The 13,696-nt window shown below is 47.9% G+C and overlaps 1 protein-coding gene across 1 annotated transcript; it reads left to right on the top strand.

Annotated features, from left to right (window-relative positions):
* Nucleotides 1–8,660: 8,660 nt before the first annotated feature.
* On the top strand, nt 8,661–12,520 carry UCRPA7_253 (putative abc multidrug protein; the record flags this gene model as incomplete). The annotated part of the gene is made up of 4 exons (XM_007912850.1): nt 8,661–8,920; nt 9,024–9,921; nt 9,980–10,187; nt 10,713–12,520. 4 exons carry the CDS (start codon nt 8,661–8,663, stop codon nt 12,518–12,520), a joined length of 3,174 nt encoding a protein of 1,057 aa, XP_007911041.1.
* Nucleotides 12,521–13,696: the final 1,176 nt, after the last annotated feature.

Here is a 13,696-nt window from a genome sequence, read left to right as displayed (position 1 = left end):
GTGTGCCCGGGCATCTTCCCTGCGAAAGATGTCTTCTTTCTGCCTGGAGACTTACTGACCTCTGTTCAGATATACTTTAACAGGATTCGACGCTTCTGCACATCTGTCTGAAGAGACGAAGAAGGCCAGCTGGAGTGCCCCCATAGGTGTTGTATCCAGCGTCGGTTTCAGCTCTCTGTTCGGCTTTTTCGTTCTCATGGCATTCCTGTTCTCCATTCAGGACTTTGATACGACGCTCAATAGTGAATATGGACAGCCAGTCCTCCAGATATTTGTGGACATTGCTGGAGAGAAGGGGGCTTTGGCGCTGTTTAGTCTTATCATCAGTAAGTCTTACACTGGTAGAAATCTGCGGTAAGCACTGACATGTTGTAGTCTGTGTCTGGCATTGTGGGCTTTTTAGTATGACTAGTAATAGTCGTATGATGTTCGCATTTGCTCGAGATGGTGGAATTGTAAGAGGTCATACCCCGACAGCTGAACGCAAGCAGACTAATCGTACAACAGCACCCTTTCTTCCACAAAGTTGATGCTCGCTTCAGGTCCCCGATTCGCACCGTCTGGTTGGCCGCAACATTGTCATTTATACTCGCCCTGCCATCATTAGGCTCCTCGGTTGCTTTCGCTGCGGCGACCTCTATTGCTACCATCGGCCTTTATATCAGCTATGGGCTGCCCATATTAATTGGTCTTATTTGGCATAAACCATTCGTGGCCATGAAAGGCCCTTTTAATCTCAAGGCATTCTCACGGCCAATCGCAGCAGTGGCATGCGCCTGGATTGGATTTATCACTGTTGTCTTTTGCCTCCCTGCAACGAATCCAGTCACGGACCAGACACTGAATTACACAGTTGTTGCCGTGGGAATCATTGCGATAGGCGCCATTGGAACCTGGATTCTGTGGGCACGTCGCTGGTTTACTGGACCGGCTGCTGAAGTTGCTGAGGCTATGAGACTTGGTGTAGATGCTAGTGAACCTGGCGCGTTGGAGAAGAAAGAAGAAGAGGCAAGACGGGTGACTCGAGAAACCGGGAGCGAATGAACTCGGCGCACAGCGATTGTGTCTGATGGTGCGCTGTCTCTCTTCCCATTCTGCTTCTCAGAATACCCCGCATCGCATAGGAAGCTTGGTCGAAAAATGGTCATTGTACTCTAATGTCGATTAGATTTGATTGTACCATGGCTTGCACTCTATCGTGTTTGATATTTCAACATCCAATCATGATCATCTTGAACGTTCTTCCATGGTTGATATTCAACAATTTATCGTTTGTACCATCCTTCTAAATCCTAATTTCGAAGCTTGTATCAAGACCGTATCTTCTGCCACGTTGCTACGCATCGTGGTACGGAGCTGGACTCCGTTTAGAAGGATCGAGCTAGGCCATCGTAACACAGGTAGCACGTTACGGAAAGTTACAACCCCGGTTTATTACCATCTTGTAATAGTACTATTATAGTAGTCTCGGCCATCCGACCTCCTTCAGCTTAGTGAGATGTCAATTCGGCGTAATGGCTTTCATGGGGATTTCTTTTGCGAAACAGCACTACAACCTGTCACATTGAAACGAACGCAACGTTTGTTTGTGGTGACGAGACTTGTGGGCGATATTGTGCCAATTGATCTGCCAGAGGTGCGTCTATAAAGTGATGCAGTAATGAGTGTTAGACCCTTTTAAGCATGTTAGTACTTGACTCTCCATGAATCGATAGACGCCCGAGGTACAATTGTTCAACTTCGTTACCATTCCTATGCACCTGTATAAATGCCTGATCACTCTTACCATTTCGGCATCCCCTGTCTTGACGACACCATCACAGGTACTCGCCAAAGACTTTCTAGATCTAGCCATCCTCAATGACCCCAAATCTGGCAACTGGTACACGTTTGCGACAGCTGGCATTGGCAAGAAGGTGCAGGTTGCATCAGGACTTTCCGCCACTGGCCCTTGGACGTGGCTCGACATTGACATCCTCCCAAATACTGGATCTTGGGCACCTGATGTTAGGTATCTTGCCGCCTCCAACTCGTTTGTCATCTATTACGCTGCACCATATGCAGCAAATACCAACCATCACTGCGTCGGTGCTGCTATTTCCAGTGTCATCACAGGACCCTACACTGCTGTCAACGAACCTATTGCCTGTCCAATTGATCAAGGTGGTGCTATTGATCCCAACGGCTATTTTGATGAGGCCACCAATACACGGTGGCTTGTGTATAAAGTGGATGGGAATAGTATCGGCCACGGAGGTTCCTGTGGCAACACAGTTGAGCCGATTGTGAGTACTCCGATCATGATTCAGCAGTTATCTCTGGATGGCTACAAGAAAATCGGCTCGCCCATTCAAATTTTGGATCGTGGACAGTATGATGGTCTTCTCATCGAAGCCCCGAGTCTAATCAAGGCTGGTGACGGAACGTTTATTTTATTTTTCAGTTCCAATTGCTATTCCACAACGCTTTCTGATATCAGCTATGCTACCTCGTCCACTTTGACTGGGCCATATACAAAAAGCAGTGCACCGCTTCTTGTTACCGGAAACAATGGACTAACTGCTCCAGGTGGTGCGACAAGCATTGTGGGTGGAAGGCAACTCGTTTTCCACGCCAATTGTGACCAGGGGCGATGTATGTATGAGACGAGCTTCTCGGTCGCGAACAAGGTTGTCACGATTACATAGGTGGCATCTACTCTCACCATTAGGAGGACAAGGCATTACTTACATCACTATGCTGGTGTCACTATTGATCTAGAGCTTCTTTTTGCTATCAGACCTGCGGCAAAGCTCAATAGGATGTCACAGTATCCCTGGTTGTGATGGCCATGGCATGTGCTTCGCCAATCATACATACGAATCTCGTTTGAGCTTCATTTTTACATGCTGGTTCTGGCACACGAATGTTGGCTCCAGGAATAGAAAATGCCTGGGGCCAAAACGGAGGAACAACATCTCGCCGTCTTATGTTCTCATATCCTGCAACCCCTCATTAAATCCGTGTATAATGAGTGCCCTACCATTCCAAGATAGAAACAAGGGGAATTGAGATTTTGGGTCCGGACTTCGTATATATGATTCAAGACCCCCTTACATTGCCTTCATCTTTTGAATGATTGCTAAACGGCCTGTCTACTTTCAACCGTTTCTTCGCGACTGTAATTGTAATGGCGTCACAGAAGGGGCTGTCTCTTGCTTCTATTGGCGCTTCTTATGAGCTCGTCAACACACTAATGCGTCCTAGCCCTGGGCCCAAACAAATACTTGTTAAAAGCTTGGTCGTGGGGCTGAATCCTGTGTAAGTTAAAGCCCTACAACTCATTTCTTGTTTTTGCGAGATGTTGATAGTGTATATTACCTGGAGTGATGAGCTATGTCGTGCAAATGGCATGCTTGTCTCCTCGTGGCCTGCAACTATTGGTGCTGAGGCATGCGGAGTTGTACTTGAGACTGGTCCTGGATGTTCAAGGTACAAGTCAGGTGACTGTGTGTATGGATTGGTAAGATTGGGTTCGAACGCATATGCGCCGTACCAAGAAACATTCTTGGCGGATGAGGATTTGTTCTTTAAAAAAGCAGAGCGAATATCCATGGAGGAAGCCAGTGTTGTCGGTGTCGGTTTGATAGTAAGCTTCCTTATACTAATGCGTTGAAGCTGACCTGAAACGACAAACAGACAGCTGCCTTTGGGATAATCGAAGGTGGTCATTTGAGTGTCCCTGATTATGGCACAAATACCAGTAAAAGAGATGAGTGGCTCGTTGTTATCGGTGGTAGTGGGACCGTTGGCCAATATGCTGTCCAGGTAAGCATAATAATGCCCAAAAGCAATTGTCCTTGACTCCTTGTCGAGATGCTAAGATCAACGTAGCTGGCCGGCCTTTGTGGATTTAAAGTATTGGCCACTTGCTCTATTTCCAAGGCATTGGTATGATGCTCGATTGATCTCTATGAAATTGGCTCATATAGTGTTAGATTGTGCAGAAAATGGGTGCCAATGCAACAGTGGATAACCGAGCTTCAGCTGATGAGCAGCTCAAAGAGATCAAAAACATAACAGGAGGGCATTTTGCTCTGGTCTTCGATGCCAGCGCGTACGGCACAGACTTAGCCTTAACGGCACTGGGAACTCTTTCCACGGCAACGACAAAATACTTCAGCTCTGTCGATGATTGGTTAGAAGCTACTGTGAACTGTACCGACATTTCAGACTAATGTGACTTACTACAGGTCGCCCATAACTATCCCAGCTGGCATCAATGTCACACGCGTTCATGTTGGTGTCTTGGGGCGAACAGGTTCTGACGGCCAGAAAGTCACGAATCAAACTGCAGCTTTCGTTTCCTCCCTTCAGGCTCACCTAGACGGTGGGACGATACAACCCATTTCTTGTCAGCTTTGGGAAGAGAATGGGTGGAATGGGCTCATCAATGCCCTTGAGCACGTCCAGTCAGGTGCTAAGATCGACAAAAGAATTGTAGTTAAGGTCCAGGGCCTATGAAATATTTTATTACCAGTTATTTGAAAGGAAGCAAACTTGGAGTTCTTCATCAGATTATTCACGATTGTATATGAGGTTCGGTGTGCAGACATTTGGCTATCTGCAAAGGGGCAACAATTTACCTGCTGAGATTCCCTTGGTAGCTACCCGAGTTATTGACTGCTTACTACATGCCTTATTATCTGCCCAAAAGAAGTGTCTTATTCTGTAAATTGACAATATTAAGTCGTAGCATATCTCATCGAGGAAGGCTACTGAAGTCAGCAAGGAACTATCAACTGCTTCGGCTGAGGGTTCAATTATTCATGCTACTGTTTCTGCAGTGGAGATTGAAAATAGTGAGTTATATGCTTAAAAGCTCACGGTCTCTCATCTACCCCAACGTCTCACCAAATATTATTGAGAGAAAGAATTAGACTTTATCCATAACCCATTTCTAGCCCTCCCTAGAGCCTTTTCATGTTCCTGAAAAAAAAGATGCCCGGGATTGTATCTCCAACCACAACTCCTTATCCGCGTCCCACTCATCTACAAGTCGTATCTTAATTATTGGTTGCCAGGATACTTATTGATGAATCATGCTAAGACCTTGAATGATGACAATCTCAATGGTCAACTGGAAGATCTCGATGAGCCTTCGTGATAGAGCAATTTCCAAGTCTGATGAGCTCCGCCACGAAGGTATCCACTAATTGCATATGCTCGATCTCTGCGACTGTCAACTGGCGCATTCGCATACTCTTGATGAGCTCCGGAGTGGAGCTAAGCAGTTCTAAATCATCCACAGCCCGTGAGTCAAGTGGATTTAGTATAATGTTGCAGAAGATGGTGAGGACTGCAGATACGGGATAGAAAACAGTCATCCTGAAGGAAATTAATCTCTGCAAGTGAAGTATAGTAGCTAATCGAGGAAAAGTCTACTTACCAGAATGCATCTTCATGAAGGGCTTGGATCGCACTCCGAAGATAGAAGAGCGTTGACCGGCTTGCCTCTACGGATAATGCGAGACTGGAACTAACACCTTTCATCTCACCACCTTGCCCTTTTGCCCAAGCACGACATCGACCACTAGCGCGATGAATTGCGGCAAATAAATAGTAGTACTCAAAGTGTATGACACTAATCTGCATACTTGTTGGAGGTTTCACATGATGTCGGCGTCGCCCTTGTTGAGGGAAAGTAAGGATAGGTTGATATTTCGGGGGGAGGGATATTCGCCAACTCTCAAGCTCATCATCGAGATTCCGAATATCTCTTAAAAGCTCAGCATCGGATTTTCGAAGGGCCTCAGCCGAGTACAGCGCTTTGTAAACTTTAGATTTGAGGATGCTCATGCGCAGGTCTCCTGGAAGGAGGGAGACATCTGTGTCGTCCATGAAGGCCGCTTCGGATTCCCAGTCTCTTTCAATATATTGTACCTCCATGTACCTATCTGGAAGCGTAAGGTCACAATTCTCATCTTCCATTGATGGCGGCTGGCCTGTGCGGAGGGATATATCCTTGTCGAATGTATAGCACAGCCAAAATAGCTTACGGAGCTGGCGTTTAACCCGCCATGAACAGTCTGTTTCCTCCGCTGACTGATTAGGAGCAATATCAGGACCAGAAAGCGTATGCCCACCTAGCATATATACGAGTCGGCATGCAAGAGAGTGGAAGAGAGTTGCGATTTGAAGCTGGCCGGCGAAGAGCTTGTACATGCACTTTCATACAAGTTAGCATGCTGCATGCCACATAGAACACTGCAGAGATGTCCATCTTACAATCATGAGGATGGTCTGCAAACCGGGCAGGGTGGTGTCCTGAAGGACCTGAGGAAGTAGATATTGCGCCTTCACAGCGCAGTCATCCCCATCTATCGCAGGAACTGTTGCCTCCGCTTCCTTCAGCGATGAAAGAACGGAGCAAAATGCGAGAATACAAGCTTTGGCGGTGATAGGCCTTAATGAAGGTGGTCCCTGCCATGGCTCATAGGCCAGATCCATGGCGCGTTGGAAGAGGACGGTATCGATGAGAGGGAAGATAAGCTTGAATGGGGAGGAGTGATATAGAGAAATATACTCTTCGACTGCTCTTCTCTCCGGCAAGTCAAAATTCGGGGGAACATTGCCAACAAGAAATGATGTATGAACGGCGTGCATTTTTTGCCATGGCGGTCCAGATGCAAAGAGCGTGCTGAAAGCAGCCTTCTCACCTGTTCGGGACTGTATCCATTTCTGAGCCTCGCTCGAGAAGAACGGGATACCGTTGTACGACACGATGTCTCCCAGATAATATCCCGCAAAGTGTAGTTTACCAAAAAAGACTCCATACGCTTGCGTAGCCGGTCTCGAGGTCGGAGTTGCTGCTAGCTGTTCATTATTTGAGCCACTGCTTTGCCGATCTTCGCCATCACCGTTGCGTCTCTCTTTAAGTAGTCGTTGAGCCAGGACCTTTTCAATGCGATTCAGCCGCTCTCCAAGATCATCCTTCGCTATCACTTTCCTAAGAATGATGAGTTTCTATCCTCATAAAACCAATCCGCTCTTGAGCTGGTAGGTTAAGTTGGAGACAGGCATGACATAAGAGCAGCGACCGCAACGAGAGTAGCGCTCTGCTCTCGGACTCTGTATTTCCGTGCGGATGGGGTTATTTAAAAAAGAGTAACTCACTTTGTGGTCTTCGGAGGTTTCTTTGCTCCGGCAGCGCGGTCAAACGTACAAGGTGTATCATGATGCATGCACCAGTTGCACCGGGGCTTGGCTACATCACATTGGATCTCGACCCAGTTAGGCGGCACCTGATGATGTAGGATATGCAGGGACAAGCACAAACCTTCCTTCTATGGCAAGCATCACACGCGCTCTTCCTCATCTTCATTGTGAGCTAGACAAGGTCCGATCGGGTGTTTCTGGGCATTAAATTCCCCGAACACCAATGCCGGGGTAAGGAAGCCAGCCGGTACTTCCGCTGACTAACCATAGGGCTGGGTCCTACACCAACGCCTCCCTTACTTTGGATGCTTGCATACACTGTAATTGGAGATTCGCCAGTTTTATAGGCGCGGCGAACGATTGACTTTCAAAAGGTTAGGCCGAGCACCGACCCTGGGTCATGCAGCTTGTAGTGAACCGGAACTTCGCGGCCGTATTTTCTGCTCAAGTCCAAGTAAATGCTCCAGGCAATCCGAAACAAGATTGCGTGCCTGGGAGCTCCGGCCCCACCAGGCGTCGCGTCTTAGCAGATTCCCAGTGAGGCGTTCAAAGCAACACCATGCCGCTTACGTTAGCGGCTGAACCTCGGGTAATGACTCAGCGGCCTCGCCCACGACTTCAGAAGCGCGAGGTTGAAGATTCAGCCGCACAAATAATCTTAGAATGGCATTCGCGATGCAATGACTAAGCGGCTAGGGAAGATGATGCCAAGAACTTTGCCGGCTCTGGCTTCAACAGGCCCACGCCAGCTCCGTTGGAGTGGACCCTTCGTACATGTGTTTGAGAACCCGATGTCCGATCGTTACTAGGCATGCCAAATTCTCGAATCAGATAAGTACTCGTCCACGAGCTCTTATTTCTAAATGATATCGCTTCAATTTCCATTCGACTTGTACCTGGGTCCTCATTGTTCTGGCTATTTTCTTGGCTGGGCACATTTTGCAACGGTAAAAATGGACTCAGATGGCAGCAGGACGTTGACGGACGACGAGAGGTCCATCAGCGCAGCTGAAAATTCATGGGCACTAAAGGGACGCGTTGAAAATATAAGAGCACGAGATCAACAGTCCGGTTTTCGTCCTCGAGAGTTGGGTGTCACCTGGCAAGACCTTACGGTCAAAGCTATCAGCGCCGATGCAGCAATTCATGAAAATGTTGCCTCACAATTTAACGTTCCCAAGCTTGTCAAGGAGTCTCGACACAAGCCTCCCTTGAAGACGATCCTAGACAACAGCCATGGCTGCGTGAAGCCCGGAGAGATGCTCCTGGTCCTAGGTCGGCCTGGGTCAGGATGCACAACACTTCTCAGTATTCTCGCTAATCGACGGCGTGGCTATGCGTCTGTGACCGGTGATGTCTTCTACGGTTCTATGGACGCGAATGAAGCACGAAAACATCGCGGCCAGATTGTCATGAATACGGAAGAAGAGCTATTCTTTCCTTCTCTTACCGTAGGTCAAACGATGGACTTCGCCACTCGCTTAAAGATTCCTGCCAAACTTCCTCACGGGATCCAATCCCCAGAAGACCTCCGGACCGAGAACCGAAACTTTTTACTCGAGTCAATGGGAATTGAACATACTCATGATACTAAAGTTGGAAATGAATTTATTCGTGGTGTATCCGGCGGCGAGCGAAAACGTGTGTCAATTATTGAGTGCATGGCTACCCGCGGCTCAGTATTCTGCTGGGATAACAGTACTCGAGGTCTTGATGCCAGCACGTAAGTCAGAAATGATATATACCCTGATCACGCACTGTTTTACTACCTGAGATTTTCTCATTATCCTTCTTGTTGTAGCTAGTAGCACTAATTTAATTTCTAGGGCTTTGGAGTACACCAAGGCAATAAGGGCGATGACGGATGTGCTTGGCCTCGCCAGCATTGTGACACTCTACCAGGCCGGCAATGGTATATATAATCTCTTTGACAAGGTGCTTGTTCTCGATGCCGGAAAGCAAATCTTTTACGGTCCTTTGAAAGAGGCCAAGCCTTTCATGGAGGATATGGGATTCGTCTGCCAGGACGGTGCAAATGTTGCGGACTACTTGACAGGAGTTACTGTCCCCACTGAGCGCAAAATTCTCCCTCAATGCGAATCATCATTCCCTCGGTCAGCAGATGCTCTGCGCGAGAGATACGAGAATTCATCAATATACGAAAAGATGGTTGCCGAATACGATTTCCCCACAACAGATGCAGCGAAGGAAAAAACAAGCCACTTCAAGGAAGGCGTTTCTCAGGAGAAACATCCTCGACTCCCAGCCAGTAGCCCACTCACAGCCAGCTTTGCCACTCAGGTGAAAGCATGCATCATCCGTCAATACCAAATTATTTGGGGCGATAAAGCGACATTTCTTATCAAGCAAATATCAACACTGGTCCAGGCGCTGATTGCCGGATCACTCTTCTATAACGCACCAACTAATTCGGGTGGCCTTTTTGTCAAATCAGGCGCTCTATTCTTCTCGTTACTTTATAATAGCTTGCTGTCTATGTCAGAGGTCACTGACTCATTTCGAGGCCGACCGGTATTGATTAAGCACAAGTCGTTTGCCTATTACCACCCGTCTGCCTACTGTATAGCGCATGTAGCAGCTGACATACCAGTGATCCTATTCCAAGTCACCATCTTCGCCGTCGTTCTATACTTTATGGTCGGTTTGACTGCAAGCGCTGGCGCATTCTTCACTTACTGGATCATCCTTGTGGCGACGACTATGGTAAGTAAAAGAGTGCGAGTCAAAACAGCTCTGACAAGCAGGCTAATATCAAGCGTAGTGTATGACGGCACTGTTCCGATCTATTGGCGCGGCTTTTGATACGTTCGACGGAGCATCCAAGGTCTCAGGTTTTCTTATAAGTGCAGCAATCATGTATACCGGATACTTAATTCAGAAGCCCCAAATGCATCCTTGGTTTGTCTGGATTTTTTGGATTGACCCTCTATCGTATGCATTCGATGCCCTCATATCGAATGAGCTTCATGGTCAGACTATTGCATGTGTTGGCAATAATCTCATTCCGAATGGGCCAGGCTATTCAGATCCTAACCACCAATCATGTGCTGGCGTTGGAGGAGCAATCCAAGGCGAGACGGCCGTATCAGGGGATCAATACTTATCATCTCTCTCGTATAATCACAGCCATGTCTGGAGGAATTTCGGCATCGTTTGGGCCTGGTGGGCACTTTTTGTCGCCATTACCATCTACGCAACATCAAGGTGGCGCTCGTCTTCGGAAGCTGGTCCTTCACTTCTCATCCCTCGGGAGAAGGCGAAAGTCGCGGCACCTCTTCGCTCAGATGAGGAAGCGCAGGCCCACGATGGTTCAACTACAGGTGGCGAAGGCGGAAATGCCGTAGACACTGGCGAGGAAACCGATCGTACTGCAGGTGAAGCGGACCTTGTCCGTAATACCTCAGTCTTCACGTGGAAGAATCTCTCATACACCGTCAAAACTTCGTCAGGGGACCGCATGTTGCTTGATAACGTACAGGGCTGGGTGAAACCAGGCGAACTCGGTGCTTTGATGGGATCTTCCGGTGCTGGTAAGACAACACTACTGGATGTTCTTGCGCAACGGAAAACAGAAGGAACTATTCATGGCTCAATAATGGTTGATGGGCGGCCGTTGCCCGTCTCCTTCCAGCGATCGGCAGGTTACTGTGAGCAGCTCGATGTTCATGAGCCATATGCGACTGTCAGAGAAGCGCTGGAGTTTTCAGCACTGTTGCGGCAGGGCCGGGACGTTTCTCGAGTGGAGAAGCTCAGATATGTTGATACGATCATCGATCTCCTCGAGCTGCATGATCTAGCCGACACGCTGATTGGTCATGTCGGTGCTGGCCTGACAGTGGAACAAAGAAAGAGAGTCACTATTGGCGTCGAACTAGTGTCCAAACCCAGCATTCTCATATTTTTGGACGAGCCAACGTCTGGACTTGATGGCCAGTCTGCATACAACACTGTCCGCTTCTTACGCAAGCTCGCAGATGCTGGTCAAGCTGTCTTGGTCACCATTCATCAACCCTCTGCTCAACTTTTTGCTCAATTTGATAGACTCCTGCTTTTGGCCAAAGGAGGGCAAACTGTGTATTTCGGCGATATTGGTGACAACGCACACACGGTCCGAGAGTACTTTGGCAGATATGGGGCTCCTTGCCCTGAAGAGGCAAATCCGGCAGAGCACATGATCGACGTGGTTTCCGGCCATTTATCACAAGGCCATGACTGGAACCAGGTCTGGCTCTCGTCCCCAGAGCACGAAAAGGTGGTTAAGGAACTGGACCATATCATTGCAGATGCGGCTGGAAGACCTCCTGGAACTCTGGACGACGGACATGAGTTTGCGATGCCACTTTGGGACCAGATTAAGATTGTTACGAACCGGATGAACACATCCCTGTTCCGTAACATTGACTACATCAACAACAAGTTCGCCCTCCACATATTCTCTGCGCTATTTAACGGCTTCTCGTTCTGGATGATTGGTGATTCAGTCGGCGATCTGCAACTACGGCTGTTTACAATCTTCAATTTTATCTTCGTCGCTCCAGGGGTCATCAACCAGCTCCAGCCCCTGTTCATTGAGCGGCGTGATATCTTCGAGACCAGGGAGAAGAAGTCAAAGATGTATTCTTGGATTGCTTTCGTTACAGGACTCATTGTCTCAGAGTTTCCTTATCTCTGTATTTGCGCGGTGTTGTACTTCGTATGTTGGTATTACACGGTTGGGTTCCCGAGTTCATCAGACCGCGCTGGCGCAACGTTTTTCGTTATGCTCATGTATGAGTTTGTGTACACGGGAATCGGTCAGTTCATTGCCGCATACGCTCCAAATGAGACATTCGCTGCTCTTGCAAACCCCTTCGTTATCGGGTTGCTTGTTTCATTCTGTGGCGTTCTCGTCCCCTATCAACAAATACAGACCTTTTGGAGGTATTGGATCTACTGGCTGAATCCTTTCAACTATCTCATGGGGAGCATGCTCGTTTTCGACATTTGGGGCACGGAAGTCGACTGTTCTGAGCGGGAATTTGCCATCTTTGACCCCCCAAATGGTTCCACATGCGGTCAATACCTTTCCTCATATATGGGGCAGCTAGGATCGGGCAGCAAACTCCTCAATCCGGAATCAACAGCTAACTGCCAGGTCTGCCCATACGGAAGCGGGAGCGACTACCTTCGAACTCTCAACTTGAAGGATTATTACTATGGTTGGCGGGATGCAGCTATTGTGGTCATCTTTGCCATCAGCTCTTACGCCATGGTATATGTGCTCATGAAATTAAGGACTAAAGCTTCGAAGAAGGCTGAGTAGACAAATCGAGAAAGTCATTAAGCGTGCGCCGTATACGATATAGAAAAGACCACGAAGCTTTGCTAGGCCGATAATACTGATCGTGGTCCCTGGGGTGTCCTTGTTGGTGTCGGACATGTAGATTGGGTTAACATGGCTTTTAGAGATAGAGGATTCCTTTTGTGATAGAGCATATTGTTAATATCAACACTTTTCATATTGTCATGATTGCTGATATTGGCCAGCCTGGATTTTCGTTGCATTTCTTTTCCCCGCGGTCACAATGGCTGTCCTTTCGTCAACACCACCATCATCCCTTACTACATAGATGTTTAATGATGCTTAAATATGACATTTGGAGGCATGACTCTTGAAGTACTGTGCTTGGTCATTACTTAATGGTTGCAATAATTGGCTACTCAAACAGTAGTCAACCATACGATGTACTAGTTGGTATCAGGCGGCCGGATTTCAAGTATTTGAGAATCGGAAGCTCCTAATTGAGTGCTTATAATCCAATCTCTGCTGATGGACGTGTGCAAAGCATTTTAACGACCTGGCGTTCACTAAAACTCAGTCATCAAGACTGGAGGCCCCTTATAACGTCCTTGAATGCAGCACCACCACATGGCAACCAGGATGGTCAACCCTCCAGTCATAAGAGACGACCAATTCATTGACTGAACTGTGAACTCAGCTGTGTATGGAAAGCAGTAGAATACAATCCAGACAAGCATGAAGCCACAAGCTAGGACGTTGACGACGTAGCCCAGAAGTCCCTTCATGAATACCGGACCCGCAGGGACACTGGACCTACGCCTAAGAAGAAATGGAACCAGTGCAGCGAGATAAGAGAGAGTAGTCAGCACTGTGAATGAACCAGCGAACGCTTCGAATGCGGTGTGGCTGCCAAGATAGATACAACCCATGACTGTGCCTACACAACGTCAGCTAAGCATTAGCAAGGGGAAGCATCAATTACGAACAAAAACAAGCAATGAAAATGATAGAGTTGAATGGGTTCTTCCATCGAGGACTAACGCGAGCCAGTACACGGGAAAATGGCACCGCATCGTCTCTCGCTAGTGTCCAGCACACACGACTTGATGTCAACATGGAGCCCATGACACTACCCACTAATGGAAGGAAGACAACAACTGTCAAACCAATGGCACCCGCCTTGGATCCAGCAACTTG

Source organism: Phaeoacremonium minimum, assembly GCF_000392275.1.
Source record: "Phaeoacremonium minimum UCRPA7 unplaced genomic scaffold PA7_03_scaffold_20, whole genome shotgun sequence".
NCBI classification, from domain to species: Eukaryota; Fungi; Ascomycota; class Sordariomycetes; order Togniniales; family Togniniaceae; genus Phaeoacremonium; species Phaeoacremonium minimum.
The sequence above is the reverse complement of the archived record's forward strand: the minus strand, read 5'-3'. Positions and strand labels throughout refer to the sequence as shown.